We start from the raw sequence: 27,768 nt of genomic DNA, 5'->3' as shown, positions 1-27,768 counted from the left end.
ACGCAGTTTTCTTCCATTTTCAAAGTATTAGTATTGCATAAATATGAGTTGTTGTCAGTACAAACTTTTATTTGAATAAAAAGTGCATGTTTCAGCTAGCGTACAGTAACAAATCAAAAAAACACTGAACGGATATGTAACATATATTCACATCTTGGTTACCAGCATACATGAACCAAGCTACAATGTACCAGATGTACCAAATGGCTGAGTTATGGTTTTGAATCTAATAATCTTAAAATAGTGGTTTTCGAAGCTCACCTAAATTCTTTTTGGTTTCCTCTCAAGCTTGTGAAACATCCATCAAATAATGTGCGCACCACTGGAAGAGTTATTTCAGTTATTCCCTTCCTTTCACTTATATGAAAATGACTTGAATAGATTTCAAATCTATTGTCGTCCAGTGGCGTTATTTGGCAGGGAACAGAAAATATTGTCTTGGATCAGCTGCCTGCATGTGCCCAGTACCATCTCAGCCTCTGAATGCAGAGAAGCAGGGACGAGTGGAGTGTGATGTTTCAGAGTGGGCGGAGCCTGCAGGTCGTTGGACACACCCTCTCTCTCTTTCCCGCCCTGCCTGAAGCATTTGCCTAAGCAGTCCTTTGAGCTTTGGCTAAAAAGTCCATTTGCGCTCTGTTTCTATCCACTAGGTTGTGGATTTTTTCTCCCATTCCTGCAGAGCAAGAATAACATCAGCTAAGAATAATGCAGGAAAATATTACAAAAAATATTTTTGGTGTTATAATGATGTGGTATTCAGATGGTAATACTATTGTAACTTGGACAATCATATTGATATATCATTTCTACATAGATATACACTACCATTCAAAGGTTTGGGGTCAGTAAGCTTTTATTTTATCAAAAATCTAAGCTCTCTGTTAACACTATGGATCCATATGTGGATTCTGACCTTGGCCTTTTGCAGAACGTTTCCTTTGCTGGATGCCATGATGGACAGGGGTCTGTTTTTCAGCGCTGTGGCGGAGTTGACGGGTGAATCTCCATTGTTGGTGGTGTTGGTAGGTGTGTTTGGAGCAGGGATGGATACAGGTGCTATCTTGGGCTAGAACAGACAACAATATAAGTCAGCTGGACTCTCTCAAATAGAGTACAACCAATAAAAACACAATGGAATTTAGTTCTTAAAGGAACGGTTCACGCAAAAATGAAAATTCTGTCATTAGTTACTCACCTTCATGTCATTCCAAGGCCTTTTATTTGTTTTTATTTATTAGACATTTTTACTGATGTCCTTACTACCTTTCTAGGTTTTGAATGTGGTAGTTGTGTTGCAGGGTCAGAAAGCTCTCGGATTTCATCAAAAATACAGGTTTGGAACAACATGAGTAATTAATGACAGAATTTTAATTTTGGGTGAACTATCCCTTTAACTATCCTGAATTGTACCACCTAGTATGCTTATGTCAAATAAGCAGCTCACTTGGTTTTTCAAGAGCTGCAGTCAGAAAGATTTTTTTTTTGTGCAATATTATTGCGTTTCAAAATAACTATTTTCTATTTTTATTAGGGAAGTGACGATATCAGAATTTTACAATACGATAATGTGTCCACAATATATTTATTGTGATATTTAAAAAAACACATACGAAGAACTGGAAAAACTGGAAATTTTTGTACATTTTAAAGTTAAATTATTTTATCTAATGCACTTCGAGAGTTCAAAATAAGAGCTCCAACCCATGTTCTTAACTAAGAAAACTTCAGTCAGAAAAAAAGTTGTGCACCTGAACTTTAAAGGGAACTTAATCCTCTTTTTATTTGTGATATACTGTCTCAGTCTAATTTACATTCACACTAGTGTTTTAGGAAGCAAAACAAATTAGAATGTAATAATAATAATAACGACGACAGTAATAGCCATATACTGTAAAACAATTGGAATGCAAAATAAATGAAAATGAATATTTCATAGGGATATTATTTTTGCTTTACATTACAGTAGGGAAATTACAATACTTATTTCCTCATTTCTACACTTGAAAGCGATATTTTAAATTTGGACTGCAGTAACATTACCCATTTAAACCACTAGCTGTCAGCAATTCATACTGCACTTTTAAGCTTTTATTTTGACGGAAACGACAGAAGAGCTTTTATTTTGAAGGAAAACTCCAGCTTCAGTAAAAATAGGCATACGAAACGCATCAAACTACAAATGTAGTGAAATGCTGTAATCATCTGTTGCAGAAGTAAAAGAATAACTGGTGGCTGTTGCATTCCAAAATGTAAGCTAAACTCACAGCACATGCAATAAAGGAGTTCACTGCATTCATTCACTGTGAACGGAGCCGTTCTGAGGCACGGAAAACAACAGATCAAATGCGCAGCAAAAACAGGCTTGAAGAAGAGATTAAGCCATATTGTGCTTTCGGTTTTAGTTAAATTAGTTAAGCATAATGGCCCAAAACACAACTTTAAAGACCTTTTATGTTAGAATAAGAAGTTTAAATATATTTTGAAAAGTACACTTTTTGTCCGAAAGACTTATCGTTTGATATCATCATGAGACCACGATAATATCGAGACAGTTTTGCTATCGCAATACCACGATATTGATAATATCGTTACATTTTTAGATATTTTAAAATGCTGATTTGCTGTTTTTCACAGAAAAACTGAATCCTGTCATCATACTAACCACTGTAGTTTCCAGTAGACTGCTATCTACTGTAGTGCCCAGTGTAAAGGGTCCAGCTTCCACTTTTCTTAAATTCTCCTTCACCTCCATCAGGCTAAGCTCCACCTCCACTCGCCGACGTTCTGCCTCACGACATGTCTCCTCCATCTGCTTCAGTCGAGCCTCCAGAGAGGCCTGCTGAGTGGGGTCTATTTACATGTAGAGTGATATTGTGGTGTTATAGTATGTCACAAGCAACAAGTAATATAGAAACATTGCAACTTGAAAATAATTAACAAAGTTGGAACATCATGAGGGAGAGTTAAATACAACCAAAGCTACCGCTTTTAACACCTGGACACTTCCAAACATCTCCATTAGGTGGCGCTGCAGTACCTTGGCAGGAGCTCAGCTCCTCTTTCACCTCTCGCCTGTCTTTCCTCAGTGTGGCCAGAGTGTTTTTTACTTCCTCCCTCTCTCGCTCCAGTCGGTCTCTGTCGTCGGTGTAACGCCGCACGTCAGCTTCCGTCCTGTTCTTCCCTAATTTCACCTCAACCGACCCCGAGCCTGCTAAACAGGAGAGAATGTTTAGGAGCTTTGAGTCATGACCTACATTCACATACTGAAGGTACGCTCACTCAAGTGCATTACTGGGAAAAGCACAGCAGGGTGAATAAATAAAAGTTTTGTAGGCCTATTTTACAGTTGACGGCCCTCACCTGCTGGAGAGAACTTGAGTTTTTCAAGAAATCTATCTGTGCTGGCGGCTCTTCCTCTGGAGGTGGGCGGACTCTGGGGCGTCTGCGTAGATGTCTGGGGCAGGGTTTGGGATTGGGATGGCATTGAGGCGGGAGAGACCCTCTTTTGGCTTTCCTGACTAAGGAAACTGATTCTTTGAGTCTGGACATGCAGATTGGGGGTTGGAGAGGAGTCCGTGTCCACTCTAGAAACAACAGGTGGAGGGTCGAGGTGCTCCGTGCTGCTCGGTGATGAGGTTTCATTTGTTTCACCCTGTTTTGAGAAAGAATTGTATATGTTTTAAACATCTGTATTAAAATATTTGTATGTTTTACATGATTTTTTATAAAAATTTTATTTAAATTTTAATAAATAAATATCTGTATATTGGTGGTAACAACACCAAGATAATAGATTTAATTACCAGGGAGTGTTATGTTACCAAAGTTTTACATTAAAAAAAAATGCTTACAAGGTCATTTTTAGAGGAAATGAAACATACAGTTGAGTTTAAAAGTTTACATTCACCTTGCAGAATCTGCAAAATGTTAATTATTTTACCCAAAATAAGAGGGATTATACAAAATTCATGTTATTTTTATTTTGTACTGACCTGGACAAAATAATAGTTGAGTTTACATATGCTTGATTCCTAATACTGTTTTGTTACCTGAATGATACACAGCTGTGGTATTTTTTATTTATTTTTTGCTAAGTGATAGTTGTTCATGAGTCCCGAACAGTTAAACTGGCTGCTGTTCTTCAGAAAAAATCCTTCAGATCCCCCACAAATTCTTTGGTTTTTCAGGTTTTATGTTTATTTGAACCTTTTCCAACAATGACTGTATGATCTGGAGATCTTTCTTTTCACACTGAAGGACTCATATGCAACTACTGTACTGTAGAAGGTTCAACTTTTAAAATGTGAAGATCAAGTTAAATGTAACTTATTTTATCATCTGGGGAACATGTAAGTATCTTCTGTAGCTTCTGAAGGGCAAAACTTAAAAAAAAATAAAAAGATATTTAGGCAAAATGAGAAAAATGTACACATCTTCATTCTGTTCAAAAGTTTTCACCCCCGGCTCTTAATGCATCGTCTTTCTTTCTGAAGCATCAGTGAGCATTTGAACCTTCAGTAATAGTTGCATATGAGTCCCTCAGTTGTCCTCAGTGTGAAAAGATGGATCTCAAAATCATACAGTCATTGTTGGACAGGGTTCGAATACACAAAAACGCTGAAAAACAAAAAATTGTGGGACCTGAAGGATTTTTCTGAAGAACAGCAGGCAGTTTATTGTTTAGGACAAACAAAAAAACACAGCTGTGGCTCACTGTACACACAACACAGTATTAAGAATCAAGCGTATGTAAACTTTTGAATGGGGTCATTTTTATATATTCAACTTATTTTCTCTTGCAGACTATATGTAAACATCTTTTATGTGAAATATCTTATTCAGGTCAGTACTAAATAAAAAATAACACGCATTTTGTATGATCCCTCTTATTTTGCTAAAATAATTAACATTCTACAAGATGTGTCTAAAATCAAATTCAGATCTATTAACATGCATTTTCATATTTTATAAAGTTAACCTCTTTAGGCTGTAGCTGATCATCCTGGGGAGCAGCTGAGGGACTGAGCTCGATCTGCGCTGTGTTGGACGCCTGAGGTGACACTCTGCCTGAGCTCGTGTGCAGGAAAGAGCGAACCGGGATCAGATCCAGATACACTCTGTCCTTCCCATTCTCCTCGCCACTCGCTGTTCCCTCCTCGCTGCCATCCTGAACCTCTTGAACCTCCTAGAGCCGAAGAAAGCAACGGTATCAGGGAAACATTATTGAAGTTGGATGGCTAGCAGGGTTACAAAAACACAACACTGTCACAGCAATGACTTCCTGTCACTTGTATTATTTTTGGCAGAATGCTGGGTGAATCTTCCACTATCCTGAGTCTGTGACTCAGAATAAACACAGCTGCATAAAAGTGGCTGGAAGAGATTAGCAACAAAAGCATGGCAAGGGTGTCTCACCCACCTCCTGTTCATTCTCTGTGGATGGAACATCATCATATATGTCATCACAGGTGTGAGGGTCTGACGGAGGGCTGTCTGTGTATGTGTTGGGCTCTGAGTACCTCCTCTGCATTAGACTGACAGATATAAATGAATCAGGCTTTAAAATCTCAAAAAACAAACAAATCTATCGAAATCTACGAATATAGTTCATATTGGCCACTTCTATTATATGTTTTGAAGGTCTACAGGGTAAAAGATGATAAATTGTTCATTTTTATGTGAACTAATCTTTTTATTAAAAACAACTGATGAATTAACTTACTACATGGATGTCCTGGCAGCATTGACAATACTGGATATTCTCTCAGAGTTCACATAGTCGTAGGTGAGATCTTCCGGGTCTGTTTTGGTGCCTGTCTGTGACAGTATAAGCCCTAGCCAGTGGCCCATATCAGCGGAGGATTTAGCCTAGAGGAAAAAGGATATTTAATCTTATACCATATACCTTCATGAGTGCCGCTAGGTCTGTCAGTTTGCCACAGACTTGATTCTGGCCTGAAGATGGCAGTCATGTTGAAGTTTATATTGAATCCTCACTATCCCATTCAGCAATTTTAACATTTTGTTCCCTCTGTCTTTGTTTACTGAGAAGTGTCTTACTGACAACTGATGATAAACAACTCAAGAATGAGGCCAGAAAACATTTATGAGCAGCAACTCAAAAAAGATACTGTACACAAAGAAATACAAACACACTAGCGTTCAAAAATGTGAGGTCCGTAATTTATTTATTTCATATTTTTAAAGAAATTAACACTTTTACTTACCAAGAATTACAGAAAAGACTTATTACAAAATATATATATCCTTTTGTCATGTGACTACAATGATGACTGCTGAAAATTCAGCCTTGCTATCACAGGAATAAATTAAATTTTAAAAATAATAAATTAGAAACCAGCTATGTTAAATTGTAAAAATATATAGTGTTTTTACTACATTTTTGGTCAAATAAATGCAGCTTGGTTAGCAAAAGCAACTTCTCACAAAACATCACAGACTACTTAATCTTACTGACCCCGGACTTTTAAACAGCAGTGTATATAACTTGGAAGCGAACATTATTTGTGTAGCACATAAATATTAGCTGTGAATCTCGCAAAGCTGTATACACCAGAACTAAAAGAACAGAGAGGAGTTCTCAGAAATCTCATTCAGGCTGTTGGATTGATGCCAGAACAGGCTACATGAGGGCATCAGACAGTGAGACTGGGAAAAAACAGTGGCTCATAATGAGAGTGTAAAGAATTACTAATCGGTGACCTCTGGTCTTATGGTTTACTGCAGCGTCCAAGTGTATTGTAGCTCTTAGCTGTAACAAATAATTGTCTAACAGATGGTATACGCCACAAACTTTGGAAGATATTTAGAGTTTTGTTTGAGATACGTACTTAGTAGTGAACAAGCTAGTTGACAAGCTGTATATAACTGTATTTTCTGTTTGTTTCCTGTCTGTGACATTTGATTTATTTCCATTCATGTTTTCAGTGTTTCCTGTATGACTGCTGTTCTATATTTTGATATAGACATTATGATCTCTTTCAGATCTCTAAAGTGCACGTTCATGCTTTATAGGTCAGTGAGACAATCTTTTCTTATGTATGTGCGTGGAATAAGTTGCACAGTCAAAAGTCTTGCTGTACAGCACTAGTCAGTGATGAACGTCTTTCTCTCTACTCACTTCTAGGGTTGCAAGCTCCTCTCCCTCCATTTGGATGCGGAATGAGTACAGGTGCTCGGGGCTGGGGTCTGGCAGGACCATGCACCCCTCCAGAGACAGTGGCTGCTGGGACACTTTGTTCTTGCTTTTGTCATTGTAGATCCAAAGCTGCCTGTCCCTCACTGAGCACCACCTGCTTCTCCACTGGGTGTTCACCAGGATGTTTAGGTAGCCTGGAACAAAGGAAATAGTATGAAAATGGTAGGTTGTGTGGGAGTTTAAAAACTTGTCAACTAAATATACTAATGATTGGTTACCTGACGTATCCACAGTCTTCTCCGGACTTTCCAAAGAGGAAACCTTCTTTTTTCCAATGTTCATAAGGTTACTAAACTTGCCGTATTTCTTCTTAACTAAAATTAAAATGACATTTGAAAGGTGAATATTATATAGTCAAAAGTTTACATACACCTTGCAGAATCTGCTAAATGTTAATTATTTTACCATAATAGGAGGGATCTACAAAATGCATGTTGTTTTTTTATTTAGTACTGACCTGAATAAGATATTTTGCATAAAAGACATTTACATATAGTCCGCAAGAGAAAATAATAGTTGAATTTATAAAAATGACCCCATTCAAAAGTGTACATATGCTTGATACTTAATACTGTGTTGTTACCTGAATGATTCACAGCTGTAATTTTTTGTTTAGTGATAGTTGTTCATGAGTCCCTTGTTTGTCCTGAACAGTTAAACTGTCCACTGTTCTTCAGAAAAATCCATCTTTTCACACTGAGGACAACTGAGGGACTCATATGCAACTATTACAGAAGGTTGAAATGCTCACTGATGCTTCAGAAGGAAACACGAGGCATTAAGAGCCAGGGGGTGAAAACTTTTTGAATTTGAAGATCAGGGTAAATTCAACTTATTTTGTCTTCTGGGAAACATGTGAGTATCTTCTGTAGCTTCTGAAGTGCAGTACTAAATGGAAAAAATATGATATTTTTGCAAAATATGAAAAATATACACATCTTCATTCTGTTCAAAAGTTTTGAACCCCCCCCCCCCAGCTCTTAACACATTGTTTCCTTGAGAACCATCAGTGAGCGTTTGAACCTTCTGTAATAGTTGCATATGAGTCCCTCAGTTGTCCTCAGTGTGAAAGATGTATCTTTAATTCATACAATCATCATTGGAAAGTGTTCAAATACACAAAAATGCTGAAGAAAAAGAATTTGTGGAACCTGAAGGATTTTTCTAAAGAACAGCGGGCAGTAAATAAGGGACTCATGAACAACTTTCACTAAAATAAAGCTGTGGATCATTCAGGTAACAACAGTATTACGAATCAAGAAAGTTTTGAATAGGGTCATTTATATTTAAATTATTCTATTTTGAATAAAGTCATTATTTCAGTTTTCTCTGTGCACAAAAAATAAGGTTGAACCACTGATGTCATATGGACTATTTTACCAATGTCCTTACTAACTTTCTGGGCTTTGAATGTGATAGTTGTCTCGCTGTCTATGCAGGGTCAGAAAGCTTTCGGATTTCATCAGAAATATCTTAATTTGTGATCCAAAGATGAACGAATGTCTTACAGGTTTGGAACGACATGAGGGTGAGTAATTATTGACATAAATGTCTTTTTTTCAGTGAACTATCGCCTTAAGCAACATTTTGAGGTGACATGCATCTTCAACACTACGAGTTTAGACAACTTCAAGTCACTTCCAGTGTAGTCAAGCAAACAGATGTCTAAAAACAACTGTAATGGTCCACTCTCACCATCTTTGTTCTCCAGGTTCTCTGCATGACTGTCTGTGCTGCTGCCACTCTCAGATGCCACTGAGTATCTCTCACTCTGCTCACCCTGCCAAAAAGGGCAGATTTAACTTTATAGCTCAACCTGACAGACTATTTTATGAAAGATTCACCTAAAATACATAGATAAATCATTCATTTCATACAGAAATCAATAAAGTAATAAACCCCACTCTATCATACCTTAGTGCAGATGAGTGTTGGAGAGTCGGTTACATCAGATCCTGCAGTATTTTTTGGACTAATTTCTTGAATAACCTTGAAAAGAGATGAAAGGCTATAAACTATATCCGCACAAACAGAACACTGATTATTCATCTATATGAGCCAAACCTCATTGTCCCTCACCTTTAGCCATTGTTCTGCCTGCTCTTTGCTCTGCAGTCCCAGGACGATGGCTTCTCCACCCAGTGGGGTTATTTTCAGCTTGTGTTCTTTCCTTTTAGTTTGTTTCTCTTTGTAGACAACGCTGCAGCCCAGCAGACTAATATCCAGCAGTGGAGTCTGATCCTTTGAGCTTTTGTAGCACTGAACACAGTAGCAAAACAAATCAAACACACTGTCTATTTTGAAATTAACGTTTTTGAGGAAAATACTATTTTTCTCCATATAGTGGACTTCAATGGGAGCCAATGGGTTGAAGATACAAATTGCAGTTTCAATACAGCTTTAAAGGGCTCTACATGATCCCAGCTGAGGAATAAGGGTCTTATCTAGCAAAATGATCGGCCATTTTCTAAAAAAAAAACGTTCCAATGTGAATACGTAATGCTTAAAGTTGTCTTCATAATAATGTGCAACAATAAATTATGCACAGGTACACCATTAATGTGCTTTAAGAAAGTAAATATAGTAATTTTTTATTTATTTTGACTTAAATGTCTATCTAAAAGTTAAAAGCAAACATTTAAGTAACTAATTACTACTAGTATTAGTAACAGATATAAACACTAGATTGCAAACACTGGAATCTGTGTAAACATTCATATCATAGATCAGTTATGGGTGGGAAATGGGTGTCGCTGACATAAGCAATGATGTCACATACCAAGAGACGATGTTCCCGAATAACACACAGCTGTTTGGCCCACTGACCGAGCCACTTCTTCCTCCAGAGGAAGGCACAGATTCGAGCATCTTTCATCAGCTCGATGGATGCCTCAGGAGACGGCCACTGGTGCTGTGCTGTGGACTTTCCCTTTGTCACTTCTTCCTCATCATAGGACTCATACGAACTGCTCACTGGTTCTGTATCTTCTGTAAATGCAAAATAGGAGAAAAATAGGAGCAAAGAAGGCAAGGCTGGTGATAGTGTGATTGCTCATTTGTGGTGCACTGGGACAAAAGAAAGTAATATCTTCTAAATACAGTTGAGGTCAAAAGTTTACACCCCCTTTCAGAATCTATTTGTTAATTATTTTACCAAAATAATGTTACTGTTTATTTAGTACTGACCTGAATAAGATATTTCACATAAAAGATGTTTACATATAGTCCACCAAAGAAAATAATAGTTGAATTTATAAAAAATTACCGAAAACTTCAAAAGTTTACATCCCCTTGATTCTTAATACTGTGTTGTTACCTGAATGATCCAAAGCTGTGTTTTTTTTTTGTTTAGTGATAGTTGTTCATGAGTTCCTTGTTTGTCCTGAACAGTTAAACTGCCTGCTGTTCTTCAGAAAAATCCTTTAGGTCCCACAAATTCTTTGGTTTTCCAGCATTTTTGTGTTTTTGAACCCTTTCCAACAATGACTGTACGATTTTGAGATCTTTTCACACTGAGGACAACTGAGAAACTCATATGCAACTATTACAGAAGGTTCAAACAGACACTGATGCTCCAGAAGAAAAAAAAACACATGCAGTAAGAGCTGGGGGGTGAAAACTTTTTGAAGTCAGGGTAAATTGAACTTTTGAGAAACTGCCTCTGAAGGGCAGTACTAAATGAAAAATATGATATTTAGGCAAGATAAGAAAAATGTACACATATTCTGGATCTTGGGTGGCTAATGCATGGTTTTTCCTTCTAGAGCATCAGTGAGTGTTTGAATCTTCTGTAATAGTTGCATATGAGTCCCTTGGTTGTCCTCAGTGTGAAAAGATGGATCTTAAAATCATACAATCAAAATGCTGAAAAACCAAAGAATTTGTGGGACATACATTTTGCTGTGGATCATTCAGGTAACAACAGTATTAGGAATCAAGGGGATGTAAACTTTTGAATGGGGTAATTTTTATAAATTCAACTATTATTTTCTCTTGTGGACTATGTGTAAACATCTTTTATGTGAAATATCTTATTCAGGTCAGTACTAAATAAACAATAACATGCATTTTGTATAATTTTAAAAGAACCGTTCACTCAAAAAAGGTCTTTTTTCAATCCTGTATGAGTTTCCTCCATGGAAAACAAAAGGAACGAGATGAGGATTAGTAAATCAGGACATGATGAGGAGGAATGATTATTTGTAACTGGTTTGTATAAGCTATTAAAACAAAGTTTAGTCTAGAAAATGGTATTTCTGAGACTTGGGGAGAAGTGAGAGTACATCATGAATACGTCCAGCATGCTCTTAAGCAAAGAAGCACATGCAAAGTCAGCAACCTTAAGTCTGGATGCATTAAACAATGAGGTTTTCAAGCTGTCCACTGCTTCCTATAAAGTTAGTGCTGTTTGGTGGTTTTTCTCTCCTGATGTACACTGAGAGAAACAGAGATAGATACCCCGAGTGATCACAGCATAGACCACACTGTTTGAAGCTTCTATGCGCTTCCTGACCCCTGTGATGATGGCAAAGCACCCAAAATCTACAGAAACACAGAAGGACAATAAAAGGGGAAATGCAATAAGGGAGGAAGAGAAAAAAAGATCAGGTGAGAAGCTATAGCTAGTGAAACCTTATGTGGCTTACAAGTCACATGAATGAAACAGGAAGAGTAAATACATTTGAAGCATGTTTGATGCATGAGAAATGTTTATTAGTAGTGCATACTGATATTTTGGGCTGCACCAGTGGTTTCTATGCAACCAGAAGCATCATTGTTTGTATTATTTTAGGGCTACATTACTGTCAGAATGTATGCAACTAGAACCATGAGGTTTGGCGGCCGAAACAAGTGCCGAAACATCTCAGAGTTTGGCCATGCACATCGCTTGTGTGTTGATATTACACAGCACAGCTGCATGCTAATGCCTCTGTTTCCTTTGACCAAGAAGAGACGTCATCTTCCGAAGAATATTGTAAATGATTGTCCCCTCGCTGGGCTGAACTCTGCAACCCCAGCCAAATGCCCCATCACTGTTGGCCCCATTTCCTGGGCTCACGGTCAATGTTCCGTCACTGTGTGTCCAGAGCCAGAAACCCGGTTACCATTGAACAAAGACCATCGCTGTTTTCTGCACTCGCTGCCCGCAGGCTTCTCTGTATCACAGTCAAGCTGTAGACTACAGTGGGACGAAGCTAAAACAGAGCACTCAATGACCACAGGTTCCCTCTCGTAGGACCAAAGTGAGGACACAAATCGCTAACCTAATCTTTGGAAATATCCTATTTTTTTTTTACCAGGTTAAAAATATCAGGCTTGATATGAGCATCAAAGTAAAGAATAAACAGTGGAAGATCATTCGTATTAGGGTCAACTTTGGACCCAATTTGAGACGTACCATTGATGCTTATAGGATCATAGGGTTGTGGATCTTCATAGTAACCTTCAGGCTGTATACATGCAGGAGCAGGTGCTGGTGGAAGAGGAAAGGGCTCTCTTCCAATGTTGCACTGAGATAAAAAGAAGGAGAAACAAAGAAGGATAATATCATTATGTCAGTATTCATTCATTATAATGCAATGCTTATGCTTTTGCTATTGAAAATGCTGTTTTTCTCCTGAATGTAAGTTTGCAATCAACTGTTCAGAGGTGGAGCAAAATAATATATTTTAATGAAATCAATAAATAAATACAGTACCAGTCAAAAGTTTTTGAATAGTAAGATTTTGAATGTTTTTTTAAGGAAGTTTCTTTGCTCACCAAGCCTACTTTTTTATCCAAAGTACAGCAAAAACAGTACAATCTTGAAATATTTGTACTATTTAAAATAGCTGCTTTCTTTTTGAATATATTTTTAAATTTTATTCCTGCGATCAAAGCAAATGATTTGCTGTTCAAGAAAAATTTATTATTATTATTATTATTATCAATATTTAAAACAGTTGAGTAAAAAAATTCAGGATTCTTTGATGAATAGAAAGATCAAAAAAAGCTTTTTTCTAAAATAAAAAGATTTGAAGAAAAATGTAATTAGAGAAATGATAGAAATTAATACTTTTATTTAGCAAGGATCCTTTAAATTGATCAAAAATGATGATAAAGACATTTATCATGTTACAAAAGATTTCTAATTCATATAAAGGCTGTTCTTCTGAACTTTCTATTCATCAAAGAAACTTAAAAAAATTCTACTCAGCTGTTTTCAACATAATAATAATAAAAGTTTTTTGAGCAGCAAATCAGAATATTAAAATGATTTCTCAAGGATCACGTGACTGAAGTTATGAGGCTAAAAATGCAGCTTTGAAATCACAGGAATAAATTACATAAAAAAAAATATTCAAATAGAAACCTGTTATTTTACAGTTTTTCGCTGGTCTTTGGATCAAATAAATGCAGGCTTAGTGAGCAGAAGATTAAAATTTGGACTGGTAGTATAAATATTTAAACATATTAACATACAAATTATTAATATTATATTCATTCCTGCAGACCTGCACATTATTAATATATTATTAATTACAAACAAGATTATATTGATAATTATTTTATTACTATTAATAATTTAATTGCAATCAGATTAAATAGTATAATATCAAGATTTCATCATCAGTTTCATAAAGGTAACAAGCAACACATCCTCGGTCAGCCATGCTGGTCAACTAGCTTCACTACCTAAAAATGAAAATACTGTCATTAATTACTCACCCTAATGTTGATACAAACCCATAAGACCTCATTCATCTACAGAACACAAATTAAGAAATTTTTGATGAAATCCAGAGCTTTCTGAGATTCTGACCATGATGTCATGAACAAAAAGAAATTGAATTGTTGAATGAAGTCATTATTTTTGTCTTCTTTGTGCACAAAAAGTATTCTCGTCACTTCATAAAATTATGGTTGAACCACTGATGTCACATTTAACAATGTCCTTGAACGTGGTAGTTGCATTGCTGTCTATGCAGGGTCAGAAAGCTCTTGGATTTTATTAAAAATATCTTAAATTGTGTTTCGAAGATGAACAAAAGTCTTACAGATTTTGAACGAAATGACATGGGAAAGTAATTAATGACAGAATTGTAGTTTTTGGGTGACTGCATGAGCATCCAATAAACCATCATAAACCACGCTGATCTTTTCAGCAGACTTAATAAACACAATGTGCAAAGCACACCATCCCAAACACTGTATCCAAGCTGAACATCTCTAACACACTCCCAGGTAATGAATCAAATAGAGGGACTCTCCAGAGATGAGCTTGCCTGGTCGTTTTTTTGCACCTGTCTTTGATGTGGGCTTTTCTTTCTGACCGAAGGGGGATTCTTCCTCGAAACTAATCTCTCCCTGACCTCAGCCCTGCTCAGCTAGAAAAGGAATTCCACACGTGTTTGCCTGCAGGAGTAATGGTTTTAAAAGGGTGTGGAGCTAGCGATGAGGTTTCCCAAATCAGCCAGTTCATAACATTACTAAATTCCCCACTGATACCCACAATGCAATGACAGCCCCTGGCCAAACAGAGCACTGATCCTCTCCTCATGACACACAAAACACACTGACATACACACCCAGGGCTGATTAGGTCTAGCGGTAGCTTGTGAACCATAAAGTTGAATGATGACAAGAGGTTACAGACAGACGGCTGGGAAAATCTCCTCTCGCTTGCGTTGTACTTTACTCTAAGTGGTTGGATTGAAACCTCCTGTTTGACATGTTGTGCTTGTGCTTCTCGAAAGCAGAAGTGAGGTAAAGTAATGGCAAGGCATGTATATAAACAACTTGATGTCAAGGACACAGGAAGTTAAATGCAAACGCTTGCTAGAGGCTCCACTGCAAGAGTTATGTGATCTCAAATGTAAAGGGACCAACAAAATATACCAGGGTTTTCGGTGGGAAAACAAGAGCAACCCAACTGAGAAGGAAGATGTTGATTGAACTGTGTAGAAATTATTGTTTTTCTCACATCAACCCCGACTCACAAGCCCCACATTTCTTGCTTCGTCCCGCCCTCGCTCTTTGACACTCAACATAAAAATCTCTGAAACAGAAAAGAGTGTGCTGAGTCCTCAGGCATCTGACAATGATTAAAAAGAAAGTTAAGGCATTTCAGGATAGCGTCAAACTCTGTAACACTTCAGTCACTGGGTCAAGACTACATCCACATCCCAGAATCAGCATGACAACACTGGGATCGGTTCATATGCTGTTGAGCAAAAGAAAAATCTTGAAATTTCAGTACTGTATGTTGAGACTGAACTCCACCCAAGGATTGTTTTCATATTCTAATCCACACCATCTTCTCCTTAAAAAGAAAAAATGTAGTCTACATAGGAAACATTTCAAGAGTAAGACGTAAATAATGACAAAGCACCAGTCTTTGAGACAAAAAGCAAAAAATGCAAGTGGGCACGAGACCAAAAGAACACCCAGAACATGGAAAATCCCCCCGTTCCCATGCCAAAAATCCAGTGAGGAAAAAAATGTAACTCACCAGGGCCAAAACACTTCTGAGGTAGAGAGGGTACTGAAGGAAAATAATCTTTTTAGTCTTATTAAAGGCAGGAGTGGCTTTCTGAACTACTGTCATCACTTCATTTATGGGTTTCTGTCTTTATTTGAATCGCTACAAGTCTACTGTGGAAAAAACTGCATAATTTAATTATTTAATCAAATCAACTTCATTTAAACTGCATTAGAACAAAATGTCATTGCACTATTAGTGCTGTTCATTTCCCACTACTGTTTTACAGTCTGTGCCCTCGATGCTATTTTAGTGTGTTGCTATTTTCAGTTCAGCACGTAGCTGTGAGACTGCAGCGCGTGCACACTTCTGTTTACAGGTCAAGCCCAAACAGAAAGACTAACTATCTTGAAGCCTAACTTTATGGTTCATGAATAGAGTAATCTGGGTACGGACAGGCAGGATAGAGGCGTTATGGGCCCCCCCTGCAGTTTAGGACATGAAGCTAAACAAGGCGAAGAGTTCACTGGAATTCTGAGAGTACGGGTTGAAGAGAGCGTTTTCACCATAGATAGGGCCATCCTGGGGCAAAACTGTGAGTATTTCCGTGCTCTCTTCCGCTCTGGGATGAAGGACAGCCAGCTGAACGAGTTCCACCTGCAGGGAGGGCTGAAAGCGAGGGGTTTCCTCATTGCAATGGCCGTTTCCAGAGGTGAGTGCCCTGCTATACGAGATCCAGACGAGATCGTGGAGGCTGTTGAGTGTGCGGCCTTTCTTCAAGTCGATGTTTTGGGTCAGTACTTGATAGACATTCTTGATAGCGACAACTGCGTTCTTCTGTTCCACACGGCTGCGGTGTACGGCTTGTGGAGGCTGTTTCACAGCGCTGCTGTGTTCATCCGTGATGCTTATTGTGATGTGGAAGACGCTCTTGAAGCACTTCCAGAGGAGCTGATTTGCTACGTGGAGTCACTTTCAGAAGCGTCATTTGTCGCTCTAGGAACTCATTCGCCGTCCATGAAGATTCTGCAGGATTGCTATAGGACTGTGTTTTACCTTGATGAGAAACCAGGTGCTTGGAAATATCTGATTGATTTACCAACAGACGCCAGCACTTCTATGGCCGGGGTGGCCGTTGTGGAGAACCGATTGTATATTGTTGGAGGAGTGCGAGGAGTTAGCAAAGAAACTGTTGATTTGAGCTTCTGTTATGATACAGAATCCAACTCTTGGAGTGTGTTCGATGGTCCTCAACAGTCCAGGTACAACTTCACCCTTGTGGGTCACAATGGACATTTATACGCCATCGGAGGTGAGTTTGACAAAAGGATCATGTCCTCTGTAGAAGCGTGTGATGTTTCTACAGGCGCTTGGACATTTTGCAAGCACGCGCCTCGTTCTGTAGCTGCGGCTGCTAGTGCAGTTGCAAGGCGTAGGATATTTGTGTGTTTCTGGAAGCCACCGGATACTACGGACGTTTATGAGTACGCACCTAAAAATGACGAATGGACGCTGGTCACCACTATGGTCAAGCCTCAGAGTTATGGACACTGCATGGTGGCTCACGGTGACAACCTTTATGTCATGAGGAATGGTCCCTGTGATGACTTCCTGCGCTGCCTCATGGACTGCTACAATATCACTACGGGTCAATGGACGGCTATGCCAGGACATTATGTCAATAGCAGGGGTGCCCTCTTCACGGCTATGGTGAGGGGGAACTCTGCGTTCACTGTTAACCGCAATTTGACCCTGGAATATGTAATTTGCGGCGACAAGTGGAAGCCTCGTAGACAGATGACGGGTTTTCCAAAAAGTGGTTCGCTTTGGACTTGCTTACTCAGACTGCCAAAGAGAGCAGATACAATGAAGGAGAGCGATGCAGAGGAAGCCCTGGAGATGGACGCCAATGTGGAAAGTGTGGAAGAAGATTCGGTAGAGGCCAATCATCCACCTTAGGAATTGCAGATCAATTTTATTTGTAATTGTAATTAAAGAAACAAAAGCGTTAAAACCTGTTGACTTTCTTTCATTTCTTCCAGCACAAAGGATTTTTAAAAAATGCACTGTACACTGTTTTCCATGTTTTTCGAAATATCTACTTTTGTGTGAAGAAGGAAAGTCATACAGGTTTAGTACAACATAAGAGTGAGTAAATGATGACAGAATTTCCTTTTCAATTACTTAAAGGGATACAGTTGAAGTCAAAAGTTTACATACACCTTGCAGAATCTGCTAAATGTTAATTATTTTACCAAAAATCATACAAAATGCATGTTATTTCTTATTTAGTACTGACATGAATAAGACTTTTCACAGAAAAGATGTTTACAAATCTTCCACAAGAGAAAATAATAGAAATGCTTTAGGTCCTACAAATTTTGTGGTTTTTCAGCATTTTTTTTGGCATTTGAACTCTTTCCAATAATGACTGTATGATTTTGTGATGCATCTTTTCACACTGAGGACAACTGAGGGACTCATATGCAACTACTCACTGATGCTCCAGAAAGAAATGCTATGCATTAAAAGCCAGGGGTGTAAACTTTTGAACAGAATGAATACGTGTACATTTTTCTTATTTTGCCTAAATATCATACTTTTATCATTTAGTACTGCACTTTAGAAGCTACAGAAGATACTTACATGAAACCAAAAAAAAAAAAAAAAACAGCTGTGGATCATTCAGGTAACAACACAGTATTAAGAATCAAGTTTATGTACATTTTTAAACTTTAGGTTTAACTATATGTAAACATCTTATTCAGATCAGTACTAAGTTAAAAATAACATGCATTTTGTAAGATCCCTTATATTTCGGTAAAATTATTAACATTTTGCAGATTCTGCAAAGTGTATGTAAACTTTTGACTTCAACTGTAGTTCACCCAAAAATGAAAATTCTGTCATTAATTTCTCACCCTCATGTCGTTCCAAACCACTAAGACCTTCGTCATCTTTGGAACACAAATTAAGACAATGAAATCTGAGAATTTTTCTGACCTTTTTTTCTAGACGCCAACACAACTACCACGTTCAAGGCCCAGAAAGATAGTGAGGACATTGTTAAAATAGTCCATGTGACATCAGTGGTTCAACTGTAATGTTATGAAGCTACGAGAATATTTTTTGCGCACAAAGAAAACAAAAATAACGACTTTGTTCAACAATTTCTATTCTTCTGTGTCAGTCTTCAAAGCACACAACATTTATGTTGCTGTCTATGCAGGGTCAGAAAGCTCTCGGATTTCATCAAAAATATCTTAATTTGTGTTACGAAGATGATGAACAAAAGTCTTACAGGTTTGGAACTACACAAGGGTGAGTAATTAATGACAGAATTTTTATTTTTGAGTGAACTATCCCTTTAAACGCATAATTTCATCTAATGTTCTAAACAGTAAATAAAAGCAACAGTCTCTTTGCATACTGTCAACGGCAAATGAGAGAAACACAATAAATAAATAGGTGTGAACACGTCTACCGTCTCTCGTTCCCACACGTGCACTCGCACACGTGTCCGTGCTCTGACTGCGGTTCTCCAGCCCCTATAAACAGCTCCCCGATCGCTTGTGCAGCTGCTGTTAATCAGCCCCAGCACCCCGCAGATGGGTCTGAAGTTCAAAGTCTTCTCACTGGAGAGCTCTAATACTCTCCATCCTCCTGTCTGTCTGTATGTCTGACTGGTTGCAGACTCCCACAGCAGATACAGGAGCTACAAAGTATTTCAATGCAAAGACTCCACGCTCTTTGCTTGCTTACTTGTATTTCTATCATTTGAAAAAAATGGTATGTTACCTTTTAGGACAACTACTGTTTCTAATCAAGACAGGCTTCATTATCAACCTGCAGGATTAGTTATTTGGCTTGTGGTGACTTGTAAACAAAAAACACAGCCATTTTTTTTGAGCGTGAGAAACAGATAGATAACAAATATTTGGTCAAAATGAAAGTAAACAGCAGATAATAAACGACAGCAGGACCACAGTGTCTTACCTTATAGTTAGTGAGACCGAATAGAAGATATAACTAAATAAATAGGTGATAAAACTAAATAAAATTACATACATAGCTGTATTTGCTCTGCAATGGCTACTTTTAAAGGCGACATCGAATGCAAAATTCACTTTTACATGGTGTTTGTATATAAATGTGTCTTAGCAGTGTGTGAACACAACCACCCTACAATGATAAAATCTGGTTACTTATTTGTTTTAAATTCCCAAAAACCTAAACAGTCTCACATGTGCCGAAATGGGTCACTGTGAACACAGCTGTTTTTGACAAGATGAAAAGGATGTTGTTTTAGACGACCATTGAGGAATTTTAACCAAAGTATTTTATGAGAACCCTAAAGTATCATACCAACTTGCGGAAAGGAGCATCCGATGTCCCATTTAACTAAACTACAATTAAACAGAATCAAAATATATTGCAAATAAAATAAAGTATGTAAAATGTAAATAAATATAGTGAAAAGTTACATAATTATATAAAATATAATAATAATAAGTGTAATATTTTAAATTATGCACCTATACATTTACCCATTATAGAAAAAATAAGCAACATACATTTAACGTAAATATTTAAATACATGAAAAATGCCATGTTGGGACTTCCATGAACATTTTTTAGTGACTTCTTGATTTACTGAATCACTGAAGCATAGAATCAGTCAACTGAATAATGAAGTTTGACTCAATTGATTGAAAGGCACTGAAAAGTGTGTTAAAATAATTGTATTACTCAAAATGCAACAGCAAAATCATTGCAAATATAGTGTGACTATTCAATTTATCTATTGCCAAACCTTAAAGGTCCACTGAAGTGCCTTGAAACAAACAGCGTTATTCTATGTGGTGACGTACTTTTAACTGAAACAAAAACATATCGCCCAGCCCCGCCCACTTATTTTGAATAGCCAATAGCGTTCCATTTATTTCTGCTCGGGCCAGAGCCGTTGAGCTCGGTAAAGCCGCTTGTAAGCTTATGACAGCCACAGACTAATAAATTACCCCATAGATTCAATATGAAACTGTTTCTAAAACAAAATAGTGATCATAATCATACTGAGGCTGTGTAGTTTAATACATGCCGATCGTGCAGATGACGATCTGCTCCGTCTATTGCGTCTCTGTTTAGGGGGCGGGACACTATGGACTCTAGAGAGCATTTGATTGGACAGAACGTTTGATGAGAAACTGAAGTGCACGGTGATATCATCAAAATCGTTGATTCATATTGGCGGAAGTGACGAGACTGTAAGTTTTGAATGCCCATATCTTGTAAACACGAATTTTGTTGTTGTTTTGAAGCACACTAGCTTATAGACAATCTTAAAGCTAATATATTCATACTAAAAGCCAAAAAACTTTAATTTTGATTTCAGGGGGACTTTAATAGTAAATTATATGTTGCATGTGTGTCATACAAAGTTGGGAAAAGTTATTTTTAAAAGTAAAGCATTACAATATTGTGTTACTTCATAAAAAAGTAACTTATTGTGTTACTCAGTTACTTTTTATGGAATGTAATGCATTATGTTACTTCTGCATTACTTTTTGTCACCTGGGCTGCGCTTTCTTATTTGTTTTATGTTATATATTTGTGACCCTGGACCACAAAACCAGTCATGAAGGTCATTTATATGTATGAAAGCTGAATAAATAAGCTTTCCATTGATGTATGGTTTGTTAGGATAGGAGAATATTTGGCCGAGATCTGGATCTGGATATCTGAGGGTGCAAAAAAAATCTAAATATTGAGAAAATTTCTTTTAAAGTTGTCCAAATGAAGTTCTTAGCAATGCATATCACCAATCAAAAATGAAGTTTTGATATATTTACGTTAGGAAATTTACAAAATATCTTTATGGAACATGATCTTTGCTTAATATCCTAATGATTTTTTGGCATAAAAGAAAAAATGTTTATTTTGACACATACAATGTATTGTTGGCTAGTGCTATAAATATATCTGTGCTACTTATGACTGGATTTGTGGTCCAGGGTCACATTTATATAATGTTATATTTTTGGCGACTGTGAGGGCCTTTTCATACCCTTTCATTTTCACACTCAGGCTGAAGAAAGCGCCTCTGCACCTTACTCCTAGTTTCTCTCAACACAGGGACAGTAGAGATGTCAGTAAATAAATGGAAAAACAAAGTAACTCGTGTTACATATTGGAAAAATTAACTCTTAATATATTATTGAAAATTCAAAAGTAATGTGCTACTTTACTAGTAACTTGAAATGTGTTACCCCCAACATGGATGTCATACTAGCATCTCAAAACAAATTGAGTGTGAAATTAATCTGTTTTTATTTTGTCATTCTGAAATGAAATTGAGTCACTTACTGGTCTGGGAGGTGGAGGCTCTGGTGGGTTCTTGAGAGAGATGTGTCTACCTGGTTCTCCATTGGCTTCTGGTCTGTAGTCTGAGGAGCATATTGATTTTCACAGAACAAAAGTGGCTGTTAATAAATACACTAAAGACTTTTTAATGGGTTCATCAAGTGCAGCAATAAGAAGCATTGAAGAACTGTTATTAACTCCGTTGTTGATCCGCCACTGTTTGCATATGCTAGCGGCTCAGCTCTGGTAAAACTGCATAGCCTGCAGAAGCCTCCTAGAGCTGATGGCCATATTCAGTGGCTTCCCATCAGACATTCCTTCAACTTCCTCTCCAAATGGTAACATCTGGGTTGCCGTAGGAACGAAAGGCGAATACCAAACCCGCACAGCAAGGGCGAAGAGTCACTAAAGAGTCAATACACCATGAAGTGCTGCTTCTTTCTGAAATTTAATTTATCCACACTACTTACATTGTGAGCTTTCGAACTGCATGTTGTGTCACAGAAGTTAATTTTGAATTACTGATTTATCACAAGGTTGAGGAAATTTTCACATACGGACAGGAAATGATGAAATCATTGTGCATGGCATAAATTAAAAAATAGATACTGAGCTTCAAAGGGTTGCTCTCTTGAAAAGCTTTTTTAAAATTGTTTATGAAAAAGGTGCCATTTGTAAATTAGATCAAAGAAAGCCTCCATGGTTTAGTCATGCACGTATCTTTTTGGCGCAATCGACTGCGATGTGAATGTTAAGTCTGGTTTTATTGTTACTCTCATTCTTCAGTGAAATCTAAACAAAGCAGCTTGGCCTCAGATGGGGGTTTGGCAGAAAGAGCGAGAGGAGGACAGGAGTTACTGAGAAACAGACAGGAAATGGTGAAGAGTGGGGGGGGGGGTGGGGGGGCTTAACACTTCAGCCATAACCCAGTCGCCCCCCCAAACATGAAACACATTCACAGCAGAGCAAACAGCAAGATAAACCACTGTGATATGTGACACACATCTTTGCAGGTCAGGGGCCATTTTCATCCTCACACCTGCAAAAGTTATTTTAAGTTAATTATGATGAAGATCACAGACCCACCTCTGTCTGTTTTGTCCTGGTATTGACATGTGACGATGACCTTGTTCATGTAGATGTATTCTTCATCTCCTCCTGCAAAATAAACACCATTAAAGACTGGATTACAAATTTGAATCGTGACCCTGGACCACAAAACCAGTCACAAGTAGCATGGGTATGTTTGTAGCAACAGCCAAAAATACATTGTATGGGTCAGAATTAGGGTCACATCATTAGGATATTAACTAAAGATCTTGTTCTATTAAGATATTTTGTCAATTTCCTACTCTAAATATATCAAAACTTAATTTTTGATTAGTAATATGCATTGCTAAGAACTTCATTTGGACAACTTTAAAGGCGATTTTCCCAATATTTAGATTGTTTGCACCCTCAGATTACAGATTTTCAAATAGTTGTATCTCCGCCAAATATTGTCCTATCCTAACAAACCATGCAGCTTTCAGGTGATGTATAAATCTCAATTAAAAAAAACAACAACTAATGACTGGTTTTGTGGTCAAAGGTCACATGTTGTTTAAAAGTGAATCATGTTCTTCCTCACATGATATTAAAATCCTAGCTTTTTGTGATGAATTTTGTGCTACAGGAGCCCAAAAAGTGTCTGGACACTTAATTTACCAATGCAATCTCGTGAGAACGCACAAGTATTTTACTAAGTTGCAATTTCATACAAATTTGTATGATGTGATTAGTGGGGAAAATAAAAATAAAGTAATTAAAATAAATAAATAAATGAACCCACCGAACATATTTGCCACCAATTTTCCAAAAAGTAAAAATATTTATGTATTTTTAGGAGACTGTAGTTTACACTTAAATGTGACATAAGCGTCACTGGCTGATAAGGCTAAACCAATAATTATTTTCATTTTATGACAAACAATAAGCAATAAATGGCACATTTTAAAAATATGCAATATTTTTTTCTAAATAAAAAAAAAAAAAAAAAACACTAGATACCATAACATAATAATGTACTTTATGAAAGATTAGATTCAGCATTTTTTATTTTTATACATTAGTTTTAAAATAAGTGACTATTATATGATGGCAATGTAATACATTTTAAAAATCTAGGAAATCAGCATGCACAACAATTAAACATCCAATATCAACAAATTTATATATCTAATATTAACCAATACTTTTATATTAAACATCCCTAACAAATGGTGGATAACCAGCGATACCTATATATCAAGCATCTCTGCAAAATATTAAACTGAAGGGTATTTATTTTACAGAAATATAGCCCACACAGAGATTTCAAGAAAAATGTTTCACATAAAAAAAATGTTTGTTAGGCTTTAATTGATAAAACATAAATACTGTTTGAATTCAAGGTGAAAATTATTTGGACATTTTACGGTTAGTCAAACACTCTGTTTACACAGTATTTAATGTGATGATCTACACCTGTGGCTACTCTGCTAGAACACCTGTGTGAACTTGAGGAATTTATTTATTGCCTATTTATGAAATAAAAATCACAATTTAAGTGTGGCCTAATTGTTCAAATACTTTTGGGCCCGCTGTGAACTTTGTGGAGTAAAGATACTCTGCTCCACTCAAATAACCTTGCCTGGAACTTGTAGAACTTCTTTGAATTTTCCTCCCCCACCTTCTCATATTTAATGCTTTTTCAGATTCTAAACCCTTTCATCCCTCACTCGTTTTACTGAACATGTAATAGATTTCTGTTATAGAGAAGAACAGTGAGAGTTTTGTGCTACACTTCTCTTGTGTAAGGGTCCAAAGGCATCTCCAGGGCCCCTCCTTCTGTACACATCAAAGACAGGCCAGTGGGATTCATAGAGAGGTCATATTCTATCATAATAAAAGTGCTGATTTAGTCCCAGTCTGCAGGAGATGGTTTTACAGATGAACTAAATTAAGCATAAGCGATAAGATGCTACCAAGGCCATTGCCTTGCGAAAGTATTCATACCCCTTTATTTTTTTCATGTTTTGCTATGTTGCAGTCAGTGTTATGTTAAACTGCTTTAACATTACTTTTTTCCACATCAATCTACACTCCATACACCATAATGACAAAGCAAAAACAGAATTGTGACTAATTTCATAAATTTATATATATATATATAAAAACTGAAATAAGTACAGCGCATAAGTATTCATAAAAATGTCTGGAGAAACTTGAAAATGTCTACCAGATCCCATCCAAGCTGACAGACCTTGAGAGGTGAAGAGGTGAAGAGAAGAATGGCAGATAACTGTCAAATGCAGATGTGCAAAGCTTGTCTAAAAAGACTGTAAAGGTGCTTCAACTACTGTGTTAAGGGTATGAATACTTATGCAATGTACTTATTTCAGTTTTTCATTTTTAATAAAAGTGCAAAGTTGTTACAATTCTGTTTTTTGCCTTGTCATTATGGTGTATGCAGTGTAGACTGATGTGGAAAAAAGTAATTTAAAGCAGTTTAACATAAGACTGCAACAACAAAACGTGAAAAATATATAGGGGTATGAATACTTTCCCAAGGAACTGTACATGGATCATGGCAGTCTCCAGGTAACACAGATCTGATGCATTTTTGCAGGGGAAACAAAGCCCTGTGATGAAGCAAAAAAATGTTTCGATGGTACAGTGAAAACAGATTGGGATTTGGAGGATGGAAATGAAAGCTATTTATAAGCTGCTACTAAAAGGAAGTGAGTGTCCCTGGAGGATAAAAACAGCCTTGGAAAATGATACAGTTTGGAGCCAGGGGAGGAAGTGCACAAGCCCAAGACCAGAACATGAAAAACCTACAGCCATGCTTGTGTGAAGAAAGAAGCACATGCACGGACCAAAATTACGGGCTCCTTAATAAGACAGAACAGAGCAGATTCTCTAAACAACACCAAAGCTATAAATGCACACACAACTGTTGCTCCTTGTGAGGACAATTGTGCTGTGCAAGTGTCATGCTCGAATACATATACTGTTTATAAAACTGCAAATTTGTTAGGCCTTTTGCTACTTTTTATTTACACCAGTAGAGTAACATAAATTATGTCTCTTACTAAAATATGTAGTAGAAACCCCATGAAAGATGCAAGTTATTAAAAAAAATCCACATCTTGGTTTATACATATTTTGGCAGCGCCATTATTTCGATGACGTGAAATGGTTGCACTCTGTAAGATACTGGCGCTAACTGTTGCTATTTTTACCCCAACACAACTTGGAATACACAAAGCAGAAATGTAATTTTGAGCTAAAGGACAACAAGAGAAGCAATGTAAGTCTTCACTACTTTCCTAAGAAGAAATGAATCGGAAGATGCCTGTGGATGAATAAAACTTCCTAAAGACTCGCATCTTTGCTCTCTCTACTTTAGCCCTGATGCCTTTGAGGTTTAGTAGACCACAGCTACTGAAACATCTTACAAAATGTCAGAGACAAAAAACGCTAGATGCTTTCCTGGCAGGATGTAAAGATGCCGACACTTGTCTTGACGCCGCAGCCACTAAAGGAGTTTCTCAGGGCAGATTTCACTCAATATCCGGGGGCGTAAAAAAAAAAAATCAATGGTATGGTTTAAGCCTACGTTTATCCATTGCCACCTATAAGCTCTTTCAGTAGCTGTGGTCATCGTATCAGTATTTTATTTAACTAATTTTGTTGTAGTAAAAATAGCCACAGGTAGCGCCAGTAGCTCACTGAATGCAACCATTTTATGTCATCAAAATAATGGCGCCCTCCATAGTCCAAAATATGTCTAAAATGATGTGGATTTTTTAAAATAATGTATATCCTTCATTGGTTTTCAACAACATATTTCAGTAAGAGACATCATTTACGTTATATTAAGCCATACAAGTCTTAATAACCAGTTCACAGACCACCAATGGTTTGTAGATCACAGTTTGAGAAGCACTGGTGTAGTGTCAGATGGTTAGTTTAGACATTATGATGTTATTTATGTACCGTTGGAAGACTTGTACGACTGCAGCAGCTCTGTCAGAAGGCCCTTCTGTACTGTGGCATTTCCACTCAGCTTCTCTCCATCCAGGATCTTCAGGAACCTCTGCAGCTGCTCCAACAGCTGCTCCAGCACTGCACACACACACAACAGACTATAGTTAGCTAAAGTAATAAAGAAAAGCATCATGTCAGTAATACCTCTCAAGCTGATTAAAAATTAGTCACAGTAAATAAATATAGCTTATACAGTCTCGATAAGCTGAGGATTATCTGCATTGTGGCAACATAACTGAAGCAGTTCACAAAGTTAAAATTACTAATGGTTAATAGCGCAAAAGTGAACCACTAGAGCCTTTGATAACCACAGGCTGTGCTTCTCTGATCTCAAGAGTGAGATATATGTGCAGGGCTCGAAATTAACTTTTTTACTTGGTAGTACTGGTGCTCCCAACTCCAAAAAGTTAGGAGCACCAAAAAAAATTTAGGAGCACCCAATTTATTTTTTGTAACGTGCCGATCTTGATTCTTCTTGTCCGATTCTGATTGCCAATGTTTTCCAAGGAAATGGGATGATTCTAAAAGCCTTTTTTTCATATATTTATTTTACGCCTTAAGTAAGGGACAAGAATTAATGAAAATATGAGTACATGAACAAGATGTTTGTTTTCTCTACTATAGGTACAGCCATTTAAATTAGAGGCAAATACTG

The 27,768-nt window shown here is 37.2% G+C and overlaps 2 protein-coding genes across 3 annotated transcripts; one reads left to right on the top strand and one right to left on the bottom strand.

The window, feature by feature from the left end:
• Nucleotides 1-60: 60 nt before the first annotated feature.
• On the bottom strand, nucleotides 61-27,187 carry afap1l2 (actin filament associated protein 1-like 2). Of its 2 annotated transcripts, none has more exons than XM_073828141.1 (18): nucleotides 27,063-27,187; nucleotides 23,127-23,198; nucleotides 22,044-22,123; nucleotides 12,618-12,729; nucleotides 9,999-10,207; nucleotides 9,299-9,478; nucleotides 9,134-9,208; nucleotides 8,915-8,999; nucleotides 7,438-7,533; nucleotides 7,142-7,353; nucleotides 5,723-5,868; nucleotides 5,420-5,534; nucleotides 4,979-5,185; nucleotides 3,361-3,652; nucleotides 3,038-3,211; nucleotides 2,663-2,850; nucleotides 914-1,066; nucleotides 61-673 (listed from the first exon to the last, which is right to left on the bottom strand). In XM_073828141.1, the coding sequence occupies exons 2-18, from the start codon at nucleotides 23,173-23,175 to the stop codon at nucleotides 647-649; spliced, it is 2,400 nt and encodes a 799-aa protein (XP_073684242.1). In that variant the 5' UTR covers nucleotides 23,176-23,198; nucleotides 27,063-27,187; the 3' UTR covers nucleotides 61-646. The 2 variants fall into 2 exon arrangements, with proteins under 2 accessions (XP_073684242.1, XP_073684243.1); XM_073828142.1 differs by having other exon boundaries at nucleotides 3,038-3,208.
• Nucleotides 16,155-17,671, top strand: LOC141298287 (kelch repeat and BTB domain-containing protein 13). Its single transcript, XM_073828795.1, has one exon. It carries the CDS (start codon nucleotides 16,155-16,157, stop codon nucleotides 17,637-17,639), a length of 1,485 nt encoding a protein of 494 aa, XP_073684896.1. The 3' UTR covers nucleotides 17,640-17,671.
• Nucleotides 27,188-27,768: the final 581 nt, after the last annotated feature.

Source organism: Garra rufa, chromosome 22 (genome assembly GCF_049309525.1).
Source record: "Garra rufa chromosome 22, GarRuf1.0, whole genome shotgun sequence".
NCBI classification, from domain to species: Eukaryota; Metazoa; Chordata; class Actinopteri; order Cypriniformes; family Cyprinidae; genus Garra; species Garra rufa.
The sequence above is the reverse complement of the archived record's forward strand: the minus strand, read 5'-3'. Positions and strand labels throughout refer to the sequence as shown.